The 15,432-nt window shown below is 36.8% G+C and overlaps 1 protein-coding gene across 3 annotated transcripts; it reads right to left on the bottom strand.

Moving 5' to 3' along the window:
• Window positions 1-481: 481 nt before the first annotated feature.
• On the bottom strand, window positions 482-15,305 carry LOC139979542 (probable cysteine--tRNA ligase, mitochondrial). 3 transcript variants are annotated; one of them, XM_071990461.1, is made up of 15 exons: window positions 15,159-15,305; window positions 13,861-14,085; window positions 13,405-13,455; window positions 12,754-12,943; window positions 11,916-12,021; window positions 10,618-10,846; window positions 9,977-10,110; window positions 8,260-8,394; window positions 7,195-7,333; window positions 6,722-6,848; window positions 5,623-5,721; window positions 5,018-5,135; window positions 4,138-4,247; window positions 3,156-3,215; window positions 482-2,335 (listed from the first exon to the last, which is right to left on the bottom strand). In XM_071990461.1, the coding sequence occupies exons 2-15, from the start codon at window positions 14,076-14,078 to the stop codon at window positions 2,315-2,317; spliced, it is 1,737 nt and encodes a 578-aa protein (XP_071846562.1). In that variant the 5' UTR covers window positions 14,079-14,085; window positions 15,159-15,305; the 3' UTR covers window positions 482-2,314. The 3 variants fall into 3 exon arrangements, with proteins under 3 accessions (XP_071846562.1, XP_071846560.1, XP_071846563.1); XM_071990459.1 differs by having other exon boundaries at window positions 15,044-15,194; XM_071990462.1 differs by lacking the exon at window positions 13,861-14,085 and having other exon boundaries at window positions 15,159-15,283.
• Window positions 15,306-15,432: the final 127 nt, after the last annotated feature.

The raw sequence follows: 15,432 nt of genomic DNA, 5'->3' as shown, positions 1-15,432 counted from the left end.
TATTGTTTTGAGGTGTAATCAAGTTATATGCTCAGCCTTTCCAAAGTGATATTACTTGCTGATTTCTGCACCTGAAAAATTGAACATAAGGGAGGGAATGGGAACAGTTGCCTCTTAGCTGGTATGTGCCTCCTCTTTACCTTCAATGTTTTAACATCCCATTTGGTGTCAGGACATGCCCCCATCCATCTTAATATTAAATGAATGTATTTGTGAAGTTTTGAGTCTGTGAATAACAGTATAAGTGTTTAAAAGTCCTCCCTCTCTCTCCCTCACCCCCCCCCCCTCCCCAAAAAAGAAAGTAAAAATCATCTTGTGATTTATGCAATGACTATCTGCATCGCTGCACCATTTTTTCCAATCTTATTCAAAGTGCCGTTTGGCTTAGTTCAGTTGGACATTTACAATCGCATACAATAGTTATCAACAGAGTACAGAAATTCTCGAGCATAAAATGATGACACACTACAAACTATACAAGTCATTTCAAGCATATTTAATAGTATCTCTCGAAACAGTCCCACATCTCCCAGCCTATAAAAGAAGCCAATCCAAATTATCATATAAAGCTGTGTGATGTAGAAAAGATTCCAATGATGGACAACTGCCTTTAATATTCCACTATAGAAAATTTTCACTTCTATTTGAATATATGATGATCATAATACTCAATGATATATATATATGCAAGACATGATGCTTGGGAAAAATTTAAAGCCACTGGTGCTTGAATTAGTATATCTACTGTTTTCTTGTTCTTCCCTCTGCCCCCAAAACCAAGGTGATATTTATAAATACCAGTGTTAAACTGACATTCACTTTCACTCTTTTAATTTCACTACGGAAATGTAAGAAATAGATGTGTATGATCCAACACCTCACATTGGGCACATTGGTATATCTGGCACAATGGAACTGAATGTTTTTCTTCAGTTTGTGCAGGAAACTCAATATAAGTATCTCTGCCACAACAAGATATTCCGCTTTGCTCCATTACATTTTGAAATATAATCTCATATGTGAGAAATGAAAATATCTTTTTCCAAATAGCCACAGGTGCCATGGCTACGGTATGACTTCTTGGCTCTTTTGGTATTTTAATAGTAATATAATATTAAATAAACCAATACAACCAGGAAGGCTGGAATCTCTTTTCTCAGTTAATGCCATTTATTGGATCAGATTCATATCTCTGTGTCAGATGACCTATGACTGTTGCACAGAGATACCTTCACTTCTAAGATTTAACCATTGCGGTCAATCAATGAAGAATAATAAGGGTATTAGCTCTGCATTGCACACAGTATCAAATGGTTCTAATTTGTTAATCTGGTGGTGTGACGGACAGAATCTACGAGCAACCCTGCCTTTAACAAATATCAGTCTCTTGGATAGCTGGCCAGAGGGAGGAAAGACGAGATTTTCCTTTGAAATGGCTCTGAAGGGTGCAAAGAAATTAGGGAAATAATTTGCATACTACTTGTACGAACTTTTGGGTTACTTGCCATTGGCAAGCAAATAACCTATGCAGTCAAGTTGGTTTGTGTTTGTACGTGTGTGTGTATATGTGATGCCCTAGCTTGTTAACACGATATCTCAAAATAGTTGGCACGTGGCCTCCCCATAGTTAGTAAAATAACCCTACTGTTTAAGGTGGAGGTCAAGGTCATTTGGGGTCAGCAGAGGGCAAAATGTGAAAATCTCTCCAGAACCTGAACATCAAAGAAGCTCATATATATGTATGATAGGATAGCCTTATGTTGTGTAAAGTTTATAGTTTGGAATGCAAAATGAACATTGAGGGAAAGTTTACCCTGACTTCTCTGCTACTGAAGGGGTTTCCTTGTCTGTATTGGTAGTACAGTAAATATGGTTCTGATAGGAGAAATTGTGCATTTCTAATACCCATTGCAAAATCACATCATATTGTCCACACAATGACACATCCATCCCTTGGAATGAAACACTATCAAAACAATAAGCTAAGGATGTCTGCTTTCATTCATACATATTTCTCCGTGACGAAATTTGGAGCAAAAAATGATTTCTGATCTGTGTATATGAAACAGCAAAGATTCTAGTGATTACTTCAGTGGGTCAAAGTTATGATGCATGAAAGATGGACATGTCCATCTACAACCGTTTTCTGATTTTTTCCCTGTAGAATCCATCTTCTTTCTGAATCTCTCCATTCCTGACAATTAATGAAACCACTCTCCATCTTTCATCGAAATGAGTGAGACATGGGACTGAATGGGCAGCCACATCCTCGACTGTGCTTAATACTGCTTTCATCTTCAGTTTCAATCTATCGTCACGTTTCCTCGTCCTGAGTCTGTAAAGCAACAAGTGTGCAAACCATTTGCTTAGTTAAAAAACCATACAGTATTTTGCAATAAACGATAACATCATAACAGAGGTTGATTAAATATTAGAATGTCACAAAAGACGACGAGATTATTGCATGCACAACTAAGTGATAAAGCATCGTCACGTATGCAATGAAACCAGATTCGTACCATGCACAGTGCAGCCTCCATATACCCTAATTTAACACCTGTAATGGGATCGTCTTCGATAAATCTTGCCTTTGGTAAAATAACAAGGAAATTATGAACCAAGTTGCTTTCTGAAATGTAATGTTTTGCTTGACCTTCCATGAGAGAAATATTATTCCATATATGAAAAAACATATTCATCCTCTGATTTCTATTCCAGATCAACTTTTATATTTTGCATTAAGGACTACAATGTTTTTAAATGATAATACTTTAAAGAAAACAAACCAAAAGTGAGCAACATATCTTGAAAAAAAACACTTGAAAAAAAAAAAAGTAAAACCATGAGCACATCAAATCAATTTCATTAGGTACAGAAACAATCAAAGACAAACAAAACTATAAGCTATGTAAAAATTATTTACATAAAAATTAGGTTTTACCTTACAAACACATTTCTTTGTCAATTTCAACTGTGCATGCTGTTTCATACTGGACTTTTCCTTTTGAAATAATTTTTCCTTTTACAAAAATTTGCACTATATATTTTCTTTTAAACCTGAATCTGAATTTTGATTTTATCCTCTCAGATCTTTATATTTTTTTTGTGTCGATGCTGAATTGTTTTTTAAATCTCCGGAGTGTTACTGAATTTACCTGTCGTTCTTGATTAACTTTCTTTTCACTGAACTCCCAAGTCGAATTCTGTCCTCTGTCCTGTAAATGAGATTTGAGAGTCAAAAAAAGGACAACACTGACATCAATGTCAGATTACAGGAAGATTTAAAGATTAATGCAACCATGGCAACAATCACGCGCTGACGTTAGCTTGAAGGGAAATTAAGGTGAATCAAAGGTAAAACATCAATCAAATATTGGATTACTGCAAAAGGGCACAAGTCTATGAAATGGAGTTTTTATTACATTTAAAAGTTTCAAACTTCGCAAGTGTCATGTCTGTTTTTATTTCCCAGAGCAAGATCGCGCCATGCACTGGTGTATATGCAGATCATGTAGCTCTTCAGCTTACATGTAAGATCATTGGATCTGTAATTCTGTATCATGATGGCGGGGGGAACAAATGCTCTGAGGGTGTCAGAAAAATATTTACTGCAATTTGAACATGAGTGACCATTATCTGTCATTCTAGCATATTTGGAGACAATACCGATGACCTTTAAACATCTGTTGTCACAGTAACACTTTTTAATATCAACATGTCCGACTTAATTTTTTTTTTTTATATAACTTGCTTCCTTTTGAAGTGTTAAATGTAATTTGAACAATTCTGAATAGAGATGTATGGTAGGAACAATAAAAATTACCAATGGATACATTAGGATCCTATTCTTTTGAAAAGGTCATCAGTATTGCCCACCTCTCCCCCCCCCCCAAAAAAATCTAGAAAGTCAAATAATAATTTCCAATGCTAACAGTTTTAACAAGCACTTTACTTTCATTCTAACAGTCATTCTTACGGTTTATTGTCTATTTTAATACCCCTCAATGGCTGCAAAAATATTGAGGATCGAAGCCTCTAGGATACTACTTTTGAAGACTTCTAGCAATTCATAGCATGCTATAATGTGGGGCCATTACTGACGGTCTTTAATGGTGTTTTTCTCTGTTAATTCAATACCTTGATTTGTATACCATCTTCTGTTAACCTACTTCTGACATCATCACAGGCTGTGAGTAGAGAGCTTCGTTCTTTATTAATTCTCTTCCTCTGCTCTTTTGGTGTCTCTCCTGGCAAGATGGAATGAAGAAAATTCAGAATGTCCCCAAAATTCACAAAGAACAGCTCACAAAATTCCTGGAACTTGATGGTAAATTATATACAGTTGCAAAGTGACTTTTCGCGTTACTCGGAGAACTTCAAACAAAAGCAGTATCCACAGATGCAATCAACGGCATCAATGGATGAGGTTAACAGGATCACCAGAGGTTTGTTAAGTTACTTTCAATAGAGGTTAACACAGGGTCAATGAAGCCATAAACAGTATCAATTGAGACTTAAAACCCGTGTCAATAGAGGCTTAAAGTGACATCAATACAGGCCAATAACGGTATCAATACATGCTAATCAAACTTATCATTACATGAGAGGCTAAAAACTTGCAAAAATAGAGCCATAAAACAGTATCAATAGAGGCTAAAGTAGAGCCTAAAATCAATATCAAGAGAGGCTAAAAAATGATATCAATAAAGGCTATAAATAATATCAATAAAGACTAAAAACAGTATCAATACAGGCTAAAAATGCCTTATGAATAGAGGCTAAAGCAGCAAAAAGAGAACCTAAAACAATATCAATAGAGTTTATAAGCAGTATCAATAGAGGCTAAAAACAGTATCAAAAGAGGCTAAAAACAGTATCAGTACAGGTCTCAAACACTAATTATACAGGCCACAATTAGTATCATTAGAGGCTACCAACAGTATCAGCAGAGGCTACAAGGAGCATATGACAGGCCAGTTTCATAAAAGGCTACAAAAAGTATCAATAATTCATATACCTGCCTGACTGGTAGCATTGTCGGTCGATAGAGCCCAGTTCCTGACCTCTTTCCTGAAAGACACCAGTGTGTCCAGAGTACTGCTCAGGCTCCCTCCATAACCAGTACTACTTTCATCCTTAAAATTGAAAGATTGTAAAATGCAGTAAAACATAGTCACTGCTAGGAGTAACAACCCTGAGATAGTAATGGTCATTGAACAGAATTCTGCGCTGAAGCTTCGGCAGTTTATTAAACTGACCAAACTTAGTGATATGAATATTCTTAATATCTACCTAGACATATGTAAACAACAATAAAGACTGCAGAGAAATGTACTATTGATCAAATACAAACACAACACCTGGGTGAAGTGTTCTTCAGTCTCAGTGATCACCAGCAGATTTTAACCTGAGAAACTTTACTTATAAATCTATTAGACCCTTTGATAGTTTGCATTCAGCACTATTGTGAATAACATAACAGCAATGGTTGGCCAACCAATACTGGTACATATGTCATATATTTCTTTACATACATCAATTTAATGTAGACAATGTCAACTGATACATAGGTGATCAGTGCAGGATTAACCCTACATATTACTTATCATTCTTGTGTCTTACCTCTCTGCTCGGAAGATCAAAGCCGAGACTTGTGAGGGTGCTACGTACGAAGGAACTCACATACGCAATAGTAACAGGACTTCTGGTAGAGCAAGGGCACTGTGAGGTAAACATACATGATCAAAGAAAAGATGCTGAAAATCTGTTTTGAAATATATAGTAAAGGTTTGGTTCATGAATAAAGTCTTATTAATTATTCAAAGCAGTTTATATTCACAAGAACAGAAACCTGACAGGGAAATTATAAACAACTTTGAAAGAGCAAAGAATTAATTGCCTAGAAGAGGGTTCAGACCATTGACCCAATCATGACAAGTCCACATGTACTCTAACTAATAACTGAGATTTCCAGTCCATTATGGGTGGTGATACCTATACAACTATGTTTAGGCTAGGCATACCACAGTCCCAAGCCACAATACTTTGCACACTGGTTTATTTATCAAGTCAACAGTTTTAACTATGCGTAAGATATTTCCGACAACTTACTAAAATATCAAAATGAAATTATATATATATTTTTAAGAAGTTTACAAGTAAATCCATGGTTATTCTTACAAGAAAGTTTCAATCTATAACTAAATTGGTCTAACTTCATTAATGTGAATAACACTATGTCGTATTCTTTGAAGTGATTCAATTCAGTAAGTAATTCCAGTGGCGTAGGAAGGTACTTTTGAGTGGGGGGGCTGAAGACTGATGGCCGGCCTGGGGGAGGGGTCTAAGGGGAGGGGGTCCCCCTCCCCTTTGGAATTTTTTGCATTTCCAGGTGGCCTCAGATGCAATTTGGTGCAATATAGCACACTTCAACACCCACTCCATTTTGTAAACTTAATTTTGTATTTTCACCTGGCCTTAGATGTAATTTGGCGCTCCAAATGAGATTTTTTTCTCATTTGGAAATGAAAAAGGGGTTTTCTGACTTGCGGAGCGGGGGGGCGGAATGATACTTCCGCCCCTCCACATTTTTCACTGGGGGGGCTGGCGCCCCCCAGCCCCCCCGGTTTCTACGCCCTTGAGTAATTCTACCAAAGTGCACCACACAACTTACATCCCAAATTGAATGATACGGTTAAAGTATACAAGTATACAAACCTACCGATTGTTGTGATGGTTGCAGCTGAGCATTGGTTGTTTTTATCAGATCCATGATAGCTTCCAAGGCTCTTGGAGTGTCAAAATCATTTGCAAAGGCTTGTCTGACTTTCTTGCTGGTATCACTTACCCTGAAATCAAAATGTTTTTATAATAAAGTCAATCATGTATTTATCAGTTTGTAGACATTTTGCACTAACATGTATGAAATATTTGATATTTTTACAAGAAAAAATTGAATCGTGAAGATGGTTTCTCTGTAAACTCTTTGGATGGAGACAGGAGATCGAATAATGGGGTGGAATGGTGCAGGGTGGGCGGGGGGGAAGGATGGGCTAACACATATATGTAACACATTTCTGTTCCTAAGAAAACATCACCACCTCCCCCCACCCCATACCTCCCCTTTCAATGCAGCTGTTGAAATTCTGTTACTGGTTTCACCCAAAGCACACTTTTTGTGGGTTTGAAACCTACCTTTGATGTGTAAGTGCTTCATCCACAGGACCACTGTTAATTTGGCCTCTAACATAGGCCTCAGAGTCACTAAGAAATGATGTGATTTGATTTGTTGTACTAACAGCTTTACTGAGCGAATCCTCACCATATTCAATATCTGCAGACACAAAAACAATGAAAGTCTTTTAGAAGAAGTTAGCTTTTTCGAAAGTCTAAAAATAAGAAAGTGTATATGTTAAAATATGTCAGAATTTTCTCCTCAAATTTACACAAAGGTAACATACAATTTTTTATATCGAACAACACCAAACTAGGCCATGCATATTAAGCCTAACTCAGTTCTGGTGCATAAAGCCCTGGTAGTCAAACGTTTTTGTTTTGTAACCCCAATTTTAAAACTTGATCTCCTTGGCGACCATCCAGTTGCAAATGTTGTGGCCTAGGAAATGGGTCTATGAAGAAGGAGCCATCCCCTCACATTTGAGAAAGTTTTATGATTAAAAATGGTTGGTATATTATGCAACTAAAGTAATTTACATATAAGAGCTTTTCCACAAATGTAGACAATTTTTTTTCCTCCAAATGTTTGTAGATCCTCCACAACATTTTGGTGGTGACCACATGAATGAATATTAGGGTCCTATAGAATTGTGTGTATTCAGTGTGGTAAATCTCACCAACACGGTTAAAGACAGGAGTATTCAGTGTGGTTACCATCACCAACAGAGTTATAAATTATTCAATGCAGTTATTATCACCAACAGAGTTTAGAGAAATGAGTATTAAATGTAGGGATATAGAAAGGACTATTCCACTTGGTTATTCTCACCAATTACAGCTCAGGAAAGGAGTATCCATTGTGGATACTATCACCAACAGGGTTAAAGAAAGGACTCAGTGTTCATTATACTATCACCAAGTAATGCTTGAAGAGAAGATTCCTTAATAGGTTTGTATGTTATCAAACTACTTCACAGGAAGGGTTAATCTCTTTGGTTGCATACCATAAACAAACTTAAAAAGGTTGGATGTTTAGGAGGGGGTGGGGATGAGGGGTGGGCAGAAGGGGGAGTTGGTACTCACTGTGGTTGTATCTCATCAGCAGACATAAAGTCCTAAAATGATTGGCTGTGTAAGATTCAAGAAACTCAGGAACACTAATCACGTTTCCGAGAGATTTGGACATTTTATCAGAATCTCTCTTGAGGAACAGATGACCTAAGATGCAAAAAGAGAGAGAAAAGACATTCCATTCTTAAGGGCATAAAAGAATTTTGATTTTGTTCTTTCTGTTAAAGCAACTGTTGATTGTGAAACAGATATTAATATCAAGTGAGTCTAAATAAAGAAAACAAAATAGTTATCAATGGGATTGCATTCTGGTGGTCCAGGAGTGATAAAATACTGTATTAATAAAACATATGAAACACAGTTCATCAAGAGGATGTTATGCTGTCAAAGCAGTACTGTTATACACCCATATGAAACAATAACACCCTTTGCCCACTCTTAAAACTTTTACCCACGTTTTCTTATGCACCACTGTTTGGGTAATAATTTCGACATGCCTCCAAATTCAGGCTGTTTATTGGATAAATGCCAGTTAATTTCACCATTTGTCAGTCAAAAATATAGGCACTTGCATTTTTCCTGGCAGTAGACATTAATTAAGAACATTAACACATGATATTAAAGCAGCATTTTGCATCCTTTTCTATGATTTTTCTCAACCTCACTGACTCCACTATGCCATAACGACAAACATAACTAGCTTATCTATTTAAATCTTACTTCAAATGGTGGCATTATAGTCGAAAATTTGCAACTTTCAACTTTGTTTTTCTCCAAGATATTTTCCGTTGGGATCCCAATAAACCTCGCCCACAATATGAATATTTAAACACTTCGAACGTCATTAACCAATACGTAATATAACACCATGCTTGATTTGTGTACAGTCTATATGGCAGTAATACCAGGGAGTTCCATAACAACTCCCTGGTTGTACCAACGCAAAATCTTGAATCTATTTTTAGCAACGGCTCATAACTAAACCTGCATCTCTGATTGGTTGAATTCAAACTAGTGGGTTTGGGGGAACTGTATGCGATTAATTTTAAATGTGGAATTTGTCGTGGACACTTATCTCATTATCTGCAAATATCCTTAATTACTCGCCAATTAACGTTGTTGGCAGGGAAAAACTTGGCTAATATCTTAATTTGCTGTTTTGTGATTGATATATGTAAAAAACTCGATGGACATGTCAAAAAAGTAGAAAACGGCGACCAAATGCAAAATGCTGCTTTAAGATGGGTAACGATTGTCAGACAAAAAAGTTGGCACAACTTCCGTACCTCACACAAGCCCCTTATTACTACTTAATTATCAGTAAATGATATAATTGGGCTGTCCACATGCCAGTACAGTAACTGATATGTGTTGTAATACATGTAATACATACATTTATGTAATAATACATAAATGCCAGTGAGAGCTTTATTTCTGCCAGAATATCTTTTTAGGTAAGCACTTGCATTTCTTTAACAAGTGGTTAATATTGTGAAATTCTCAGCCTGTTCGGTATCTACAATAATACCAACACTTGTCTCCTTAGGAACCCTGATAAGGGAGAATCTGTGTACCAACCACTGCTACAAAACAGGACAGGCAGTTTTCATTCAGTGTGTTATGACACATAGTTACTATAATTGCAACCTAGCAATATCCTTAGTAAATTGTCATCATGGCAAGCTATCGCATGTGTTGTATCCGGTTTTTAGACGAGATTTTTACTCACCGGCATGAAGAAAATAGTTTGCCCACTGATTGGTTTCAAAGCAGCCTTCACATTGGGCAATTTCATTTGTATGGTGAGGAAAGGCAAGATCAATCCCTCCAGTATGAATGTCTAGAGATTCTCCAAATATTGCACTAATGAGAGAGAGAGGAAGAGAGAGAGAGGAAAACTGAGGAAATTTAGAACAGATTTCATAAAGTAAATAGAGAGAAAATTGGCTTTTAAATTGACTTTAAATAGGATGTAAAGAATGAACGGTAGAAATATAATAAGTGTAGACCACAAAAGGGATTTTTAAAGTATATACATCCCACATCTAACAGCTCACACCATAGACTGAGGCAATTGTGTTTGGTATTGATGAATAGAAAGTGAAGTGAATATGGGTGGTAGGGGGGTGGTAGGGGGGAACTAGTGTTGAGGTGATTGTGAACATTATGTGTAATTTGTAACAGGCTAAACACAAAATGACTCAACATTCCTAACATACCACCACTCCAGCATTAACCCCCAACTTCAGATAACACTGCTATGCTTTTTCTGTCTCAAGGATACCTCCAGCTAATTATGCAAATTTTAACTTTTTTTTATGATTACTTTTAAATAAAATTTTCATTAAAATTTGGACTATTTTTGCATACCTTGACATAGCTGAACATTCTATATGCCAACCAGGTCTACCCTTCCCTGGTCCCCATGGAGATGTCCACCAAGGTTCCCCCTCTTTTGCAGCTTTCCAGAGAGCAAAGTCGTTAGGATGACGTTTCTCTGACTTTTCAGTTTCCTGAATGTCATATATGTCAGTGTCATGACGATGGAGCTTACCGTATCTGTCTGCTCCAAATGACTTGACATCAAAGTAAACACTTCCTGAAGAAAAACAAAATTAACAAAACTGATAACGACATTTGCACAACGACAACAACCACTAAATATCCTCAAACTGACGAGGAAAAGGTCATAGGAGGTAAAGGTCGTAGGAGGTAAAGGTCGTAGGAGGAGAAGGTTGTAGCAGGAGAAGGTCAAAGGAAGAAAGTTCGATGGAGGAAAAGTCAAGGCCTCCACAAAGTGTAACTCTACTGTTATCTTATGATAAAGAGATAGAATGCCAGCCAACAGCTCCTCGAAGACTTGAAGGAATTTACACAAAATTGTAGTCTTGATATGTCATAGTTCAAGACAAAAGAAAAATTTGAGCTCTAGTAGTACTGAGTTTTGCTATAACTCTTCTGGTTTGCAAGATATTTTAATGTAACCTGCAGCTATAAAAGCGCTTTGAGACCTATCGATGGTGTAAAGCACTATACAGAATTGAATATTATATTATAATGTATTGTCCATGTAAGTGAAATAAAGATAAGAGATGAAGAAAGCTTTACTTGTTATAAAAACATATACTGTCCATAAAAAAGATATGATTCTGGACTATAGAAGACTTAAAGAAATAATGCATTATGAAACATTGTTGAACAGATTGCCCATGATGATTTTTTTTGTTATTTCATAGAGAAGACAAGGGACAAAGACTGCAAGAATTCCTTCCTCAGTTCTGTGTTTTGAGGTAATTAAAAAATAAACATTGCCTGGCTTCCAAAATGCCAGCATCCCACATCAATATTGGTGGTTGGGGAAGGGAGAGGTATCGAATGGAGTGGAGGGGTAGAACAGGATAATATGTGTAAGTATACTATATCCATAAGCAAGAAAACTTTGTAGAATGCTCAGAGTCACAGACATCAGCATCTTGCAAAGTAGTAATACCAAGGACCTGCTACTCTAGAGTAGCAGCTCCCTAATAATACAGTATTATGTTCTTTTGTTATAATTATTTCAGCAGGTTACTTCAATAAGTTGTTTATACATTGTTGATCAACTATTAAACAACATAACCAGACATGTTTGCACATTTCATACCAAACACCTTGAAATCTTGCCTCACCTGAAGGAGTAGCATATGCATAGCCATTGTTTATAATTCTTGTAATGAAATTCAGAATAGCTGGTATGTGATCTGTAACCCTTGTATAATGAGCAGCTGGTTGTACCTGTTAAAAGACAGGGAAAAAAAGTTCAGGATGTGTCAGCACAGATCCAACCAGGCTTATATCTGGTGTGTTTGTCATAGTGATCTTGTCAAAAGGTTGATGGCTTTTATCAGGTACATTCACCAGGAGAGACAGAGCTTCAGGTTCAGGCGCATAGCCAAGGGGGAGGGCAAAGGGGGCGGCCGCCCCCCCCCTTGAGCATATTTTTAATTTTTTTTTTTTTAATGTTTTCATGATATCGCTAGTAATTGCAAAAGAGAAAATGCTAAGATGCAACTTACAAGGCCTGGGAAGTGCCATTTCCAGCAATCTAGGAGGCATTTTCAGCCAAAATTTTCTTATATGCTTCGCACCAACCATGGTGGCACTACGCTTAGATAGTTTGCAATGCCGTATCTACGGCTCTGATAGTTTGCCTACATTTTCGCCCCTCCCTTGGCAAATTCCTGGCTATGCGCCTGTTCAGGTTTGATGCAGTTTAGTATTTAAGGTAGAAACACAAATACATAATCTGACAGATGGACAACGAAGGGCAACATCATTCACTCACCATCTAATTTTTACAAGGACACTGATGTCAGTTATTGTACAATGTTTAGCAATACTGACTGAGGATTGACACAATATTAAACTTTACCTGTGAGGTAGTTTGGTCTGAAATGACATATATACAATCCTTTTAATTTCTTTTTTTAAAGGAGTAGGTAGGTACCCAAACTGTTCTGAAAGTACCTTCATTGCTGTCATATCCTCAAGGAACCTCTTCTCTTCTCTTCTAGTTAAAACTTGGAAATCTTCACTTCTTTCGTTAGCTCGTTTTATGATCTTATCGTCAATATCTGTTATTCCCATCACCTGGATAACTCTGATGTCGTAAAAAGTTTCTAAGATTCTTCTGATGATATCGAATCTGATGTAGGAACTGTAAAGCAAATTGTAATTCTTGTCATTAATTGACTTGAGTTGAAATTTATCTCTAAATTGATATCTCAAATGACAGAAAAATTAGGTAACAGCAACAAACGAAACTAATAATCATGGCACATGAACAACAGAAGTGATAATTGTAATAAATCAGAGATATCAACTACATGATTTGTCACTGTTTTTAAGTAGGACTAAGAAAAAAGGATTAACATTAACTCTAGACAAAAATTTTTGTGATATAATTTATCAACATTGGATTATATTCACTGTATGAATTGTTGAGATTCAAGTGAAAAACACGACTATTTCAACAACAACAAGAAACTCTGGGCCAAGACAGCTGATTTAAAAAAAGTAAAAAAGAATGATTACAATTAGTTTACACACTTGACTAGAAAATTTGGAAACAAATTTGATGCTACTGTAGCCAACTGTGCAAATTGGGTGAAATCTTACCTAGCATGTCCTATATGTGCAGCATCGTAAACAGTTGGTCCACAGGCGTACCTGAAAAGTAATAAATCAAAGGTAAGTCCCTGCATGCTCTTAACTTCTGGAAGGTCAAGAATAATGAGAATGTGGTGGTACCTTAAGAGCTTAAATTTACTTCACATTTAAGACAAAACTCAGTCTATATAGACATTATTTTCCATAACATTGAATGTGTTATTACCAATATTTCCCAGGTACATGCAAGCCTATTAAAATGGGTGTAGACAATTATCTAGTGTATATCTCATTGACAAGCCCTAAAAGGAAGAGCAAGTTCACATTTTAATCAATGGCATGTGTGATGCTGGTCATGAATATACTCCCCTACAACAGCCAAGAAAACTCTCATTCCATTTTGAACAAGTATGATAGTGAATAATGACGAGACTTGGCCAAAATTTGACTACTGTTTGTCCTTACCATCTTGCTAATTTTCCATGAGGTAAGATTAGAGGGACTAAAGAATCTCCTTTGACCTTCTCACACAATGTATTCTGAACTTTGACCCCTGTGTCATACCCAGAAGGGGTGCTCCACTGTTCCTGCTTAGAGCACAAACATCGACTGGAAAAACCTATCGATCTTGTTTGTATATTCCAAGTAGTGAATACCCTGCAACATCTTAAGGGTCCAGCCATTACTAACCTGTAAATAGGAAAGAACAGTTACTGTATGCACATGCATTAAAATCAGTGATAAAACACTGTAGAGCAGCACCATTTTTATGTGACACCCTATTGCATAGGCCTCTTCTAACTGTGTAAACAATCATATCATACTCAGTCATAGAGATAACCAGGCTTGGCATATCTCCCATTTTTACATTATAATTTTCCAGCAAAATTTGAATTCTTATGGTTTTTTAACTGCAACCACTAATGGGCAGCATGTTTATGTTTTTTACCTGCTTTAGGAAAGAAGTGAAGATTCACTTGAATTTTAGAAAGTCACTAGTGACTTCCTAAAATTGTAGCCTACCTCTACAAGATGCTTATTCCATTGTGTTCTGCAAGTACTAACGATAGCTTCAAAAGTATTTATATGCAGTCTTTATTGCGAAGGTGGGTAAAGTTGGAGTTTATCCAACTCCCCATATTTCCCCTTTATACACCCAAAGTATCAATGTTACTAGTGGCTGTGCAGGATTTAACAGGTAGAGGGAGGGGCAATGATGACGATGATTGGAGGTTAGGGCCTAACTTTAGAATCCGTACCATATGGATGGGAAAGCTTACTAGGGGCTAGGAATTAGGGTTAGTAAGTAGGGAATAGGGTTAGGGGTTAGGAAGTAGGGCTATAGGAAGTAGGGAATAGGGTTAGGAATTAGAGTTAGGAAGTAGGGAATACGGTTAGGGGTTAGGAATGGTACGGATTCTAAATTAGTAGGCTACCGAGGTTAGGGGTGTAAGGGGGGGGTTGTTCCTACCGTCATCCCAACCCCGTTTGCGCATGCCACTGTCATAATTGACATCACTAAGGCTTACGGTCTAGCATTAGCAGGTAGCTTAGTTTAAGCTTCAGGCCAAGGAAGTCTGCAAGCTTATTTCGCGCAACTACTTAGCCCTAATGGATATGGAATATATACATTACTACAACTGTCTACCTTTTTTCTACAAATAGGGGAAGCATAAATGATTCCCTGCTGTTTCCGGTATTCTATATTGAAGAAAGTTGTCAGTTGACATATAAATATCCACTTCACAAACGAGTATACCTACTTTGTGATAGAATGGTGTTGTTTACGACAAGTAGAATTTCTATTTTAACCGGTGTAACCGGTTAGTAGCTGCTGTTAGTGGCTGCTAGCTTCCGACAGGCCATATCCGACAATTATCCTGCAGACGTGCGACCATATCTGCGTATACACGTATATTCCATGTATCCCATTGCTATTACTCGATCTTTTATTTTAACTAACTAGAACTAACTTTTATTTTAACTGCTAAGGAGAATGCAAATTTAAACTGCATTGACCTAATAGAAACGAGGATG

This window comes from Apostichopus japonicus, chromosome 14, assembly GCF_037975245.1.
Source record: "Apostichopus japonicus isolate 1M-3 chromosome 14, ASM3797524v1, whole genome shotgun sequence".
Classification (NCBI taxonomy): domain Eukaryota; kingdom Metazoa; phylum Echinodermata; class Holothuroidea; order Aspidochirotida; family Stichopodidae; genus Apostichopus; species Apostichopus japonicus.
The sequence above is the reverse complement of the archived record's forward strand: the minus strand, read 5'-3'. Positions and strand labels throughout refer to the sequence as shown.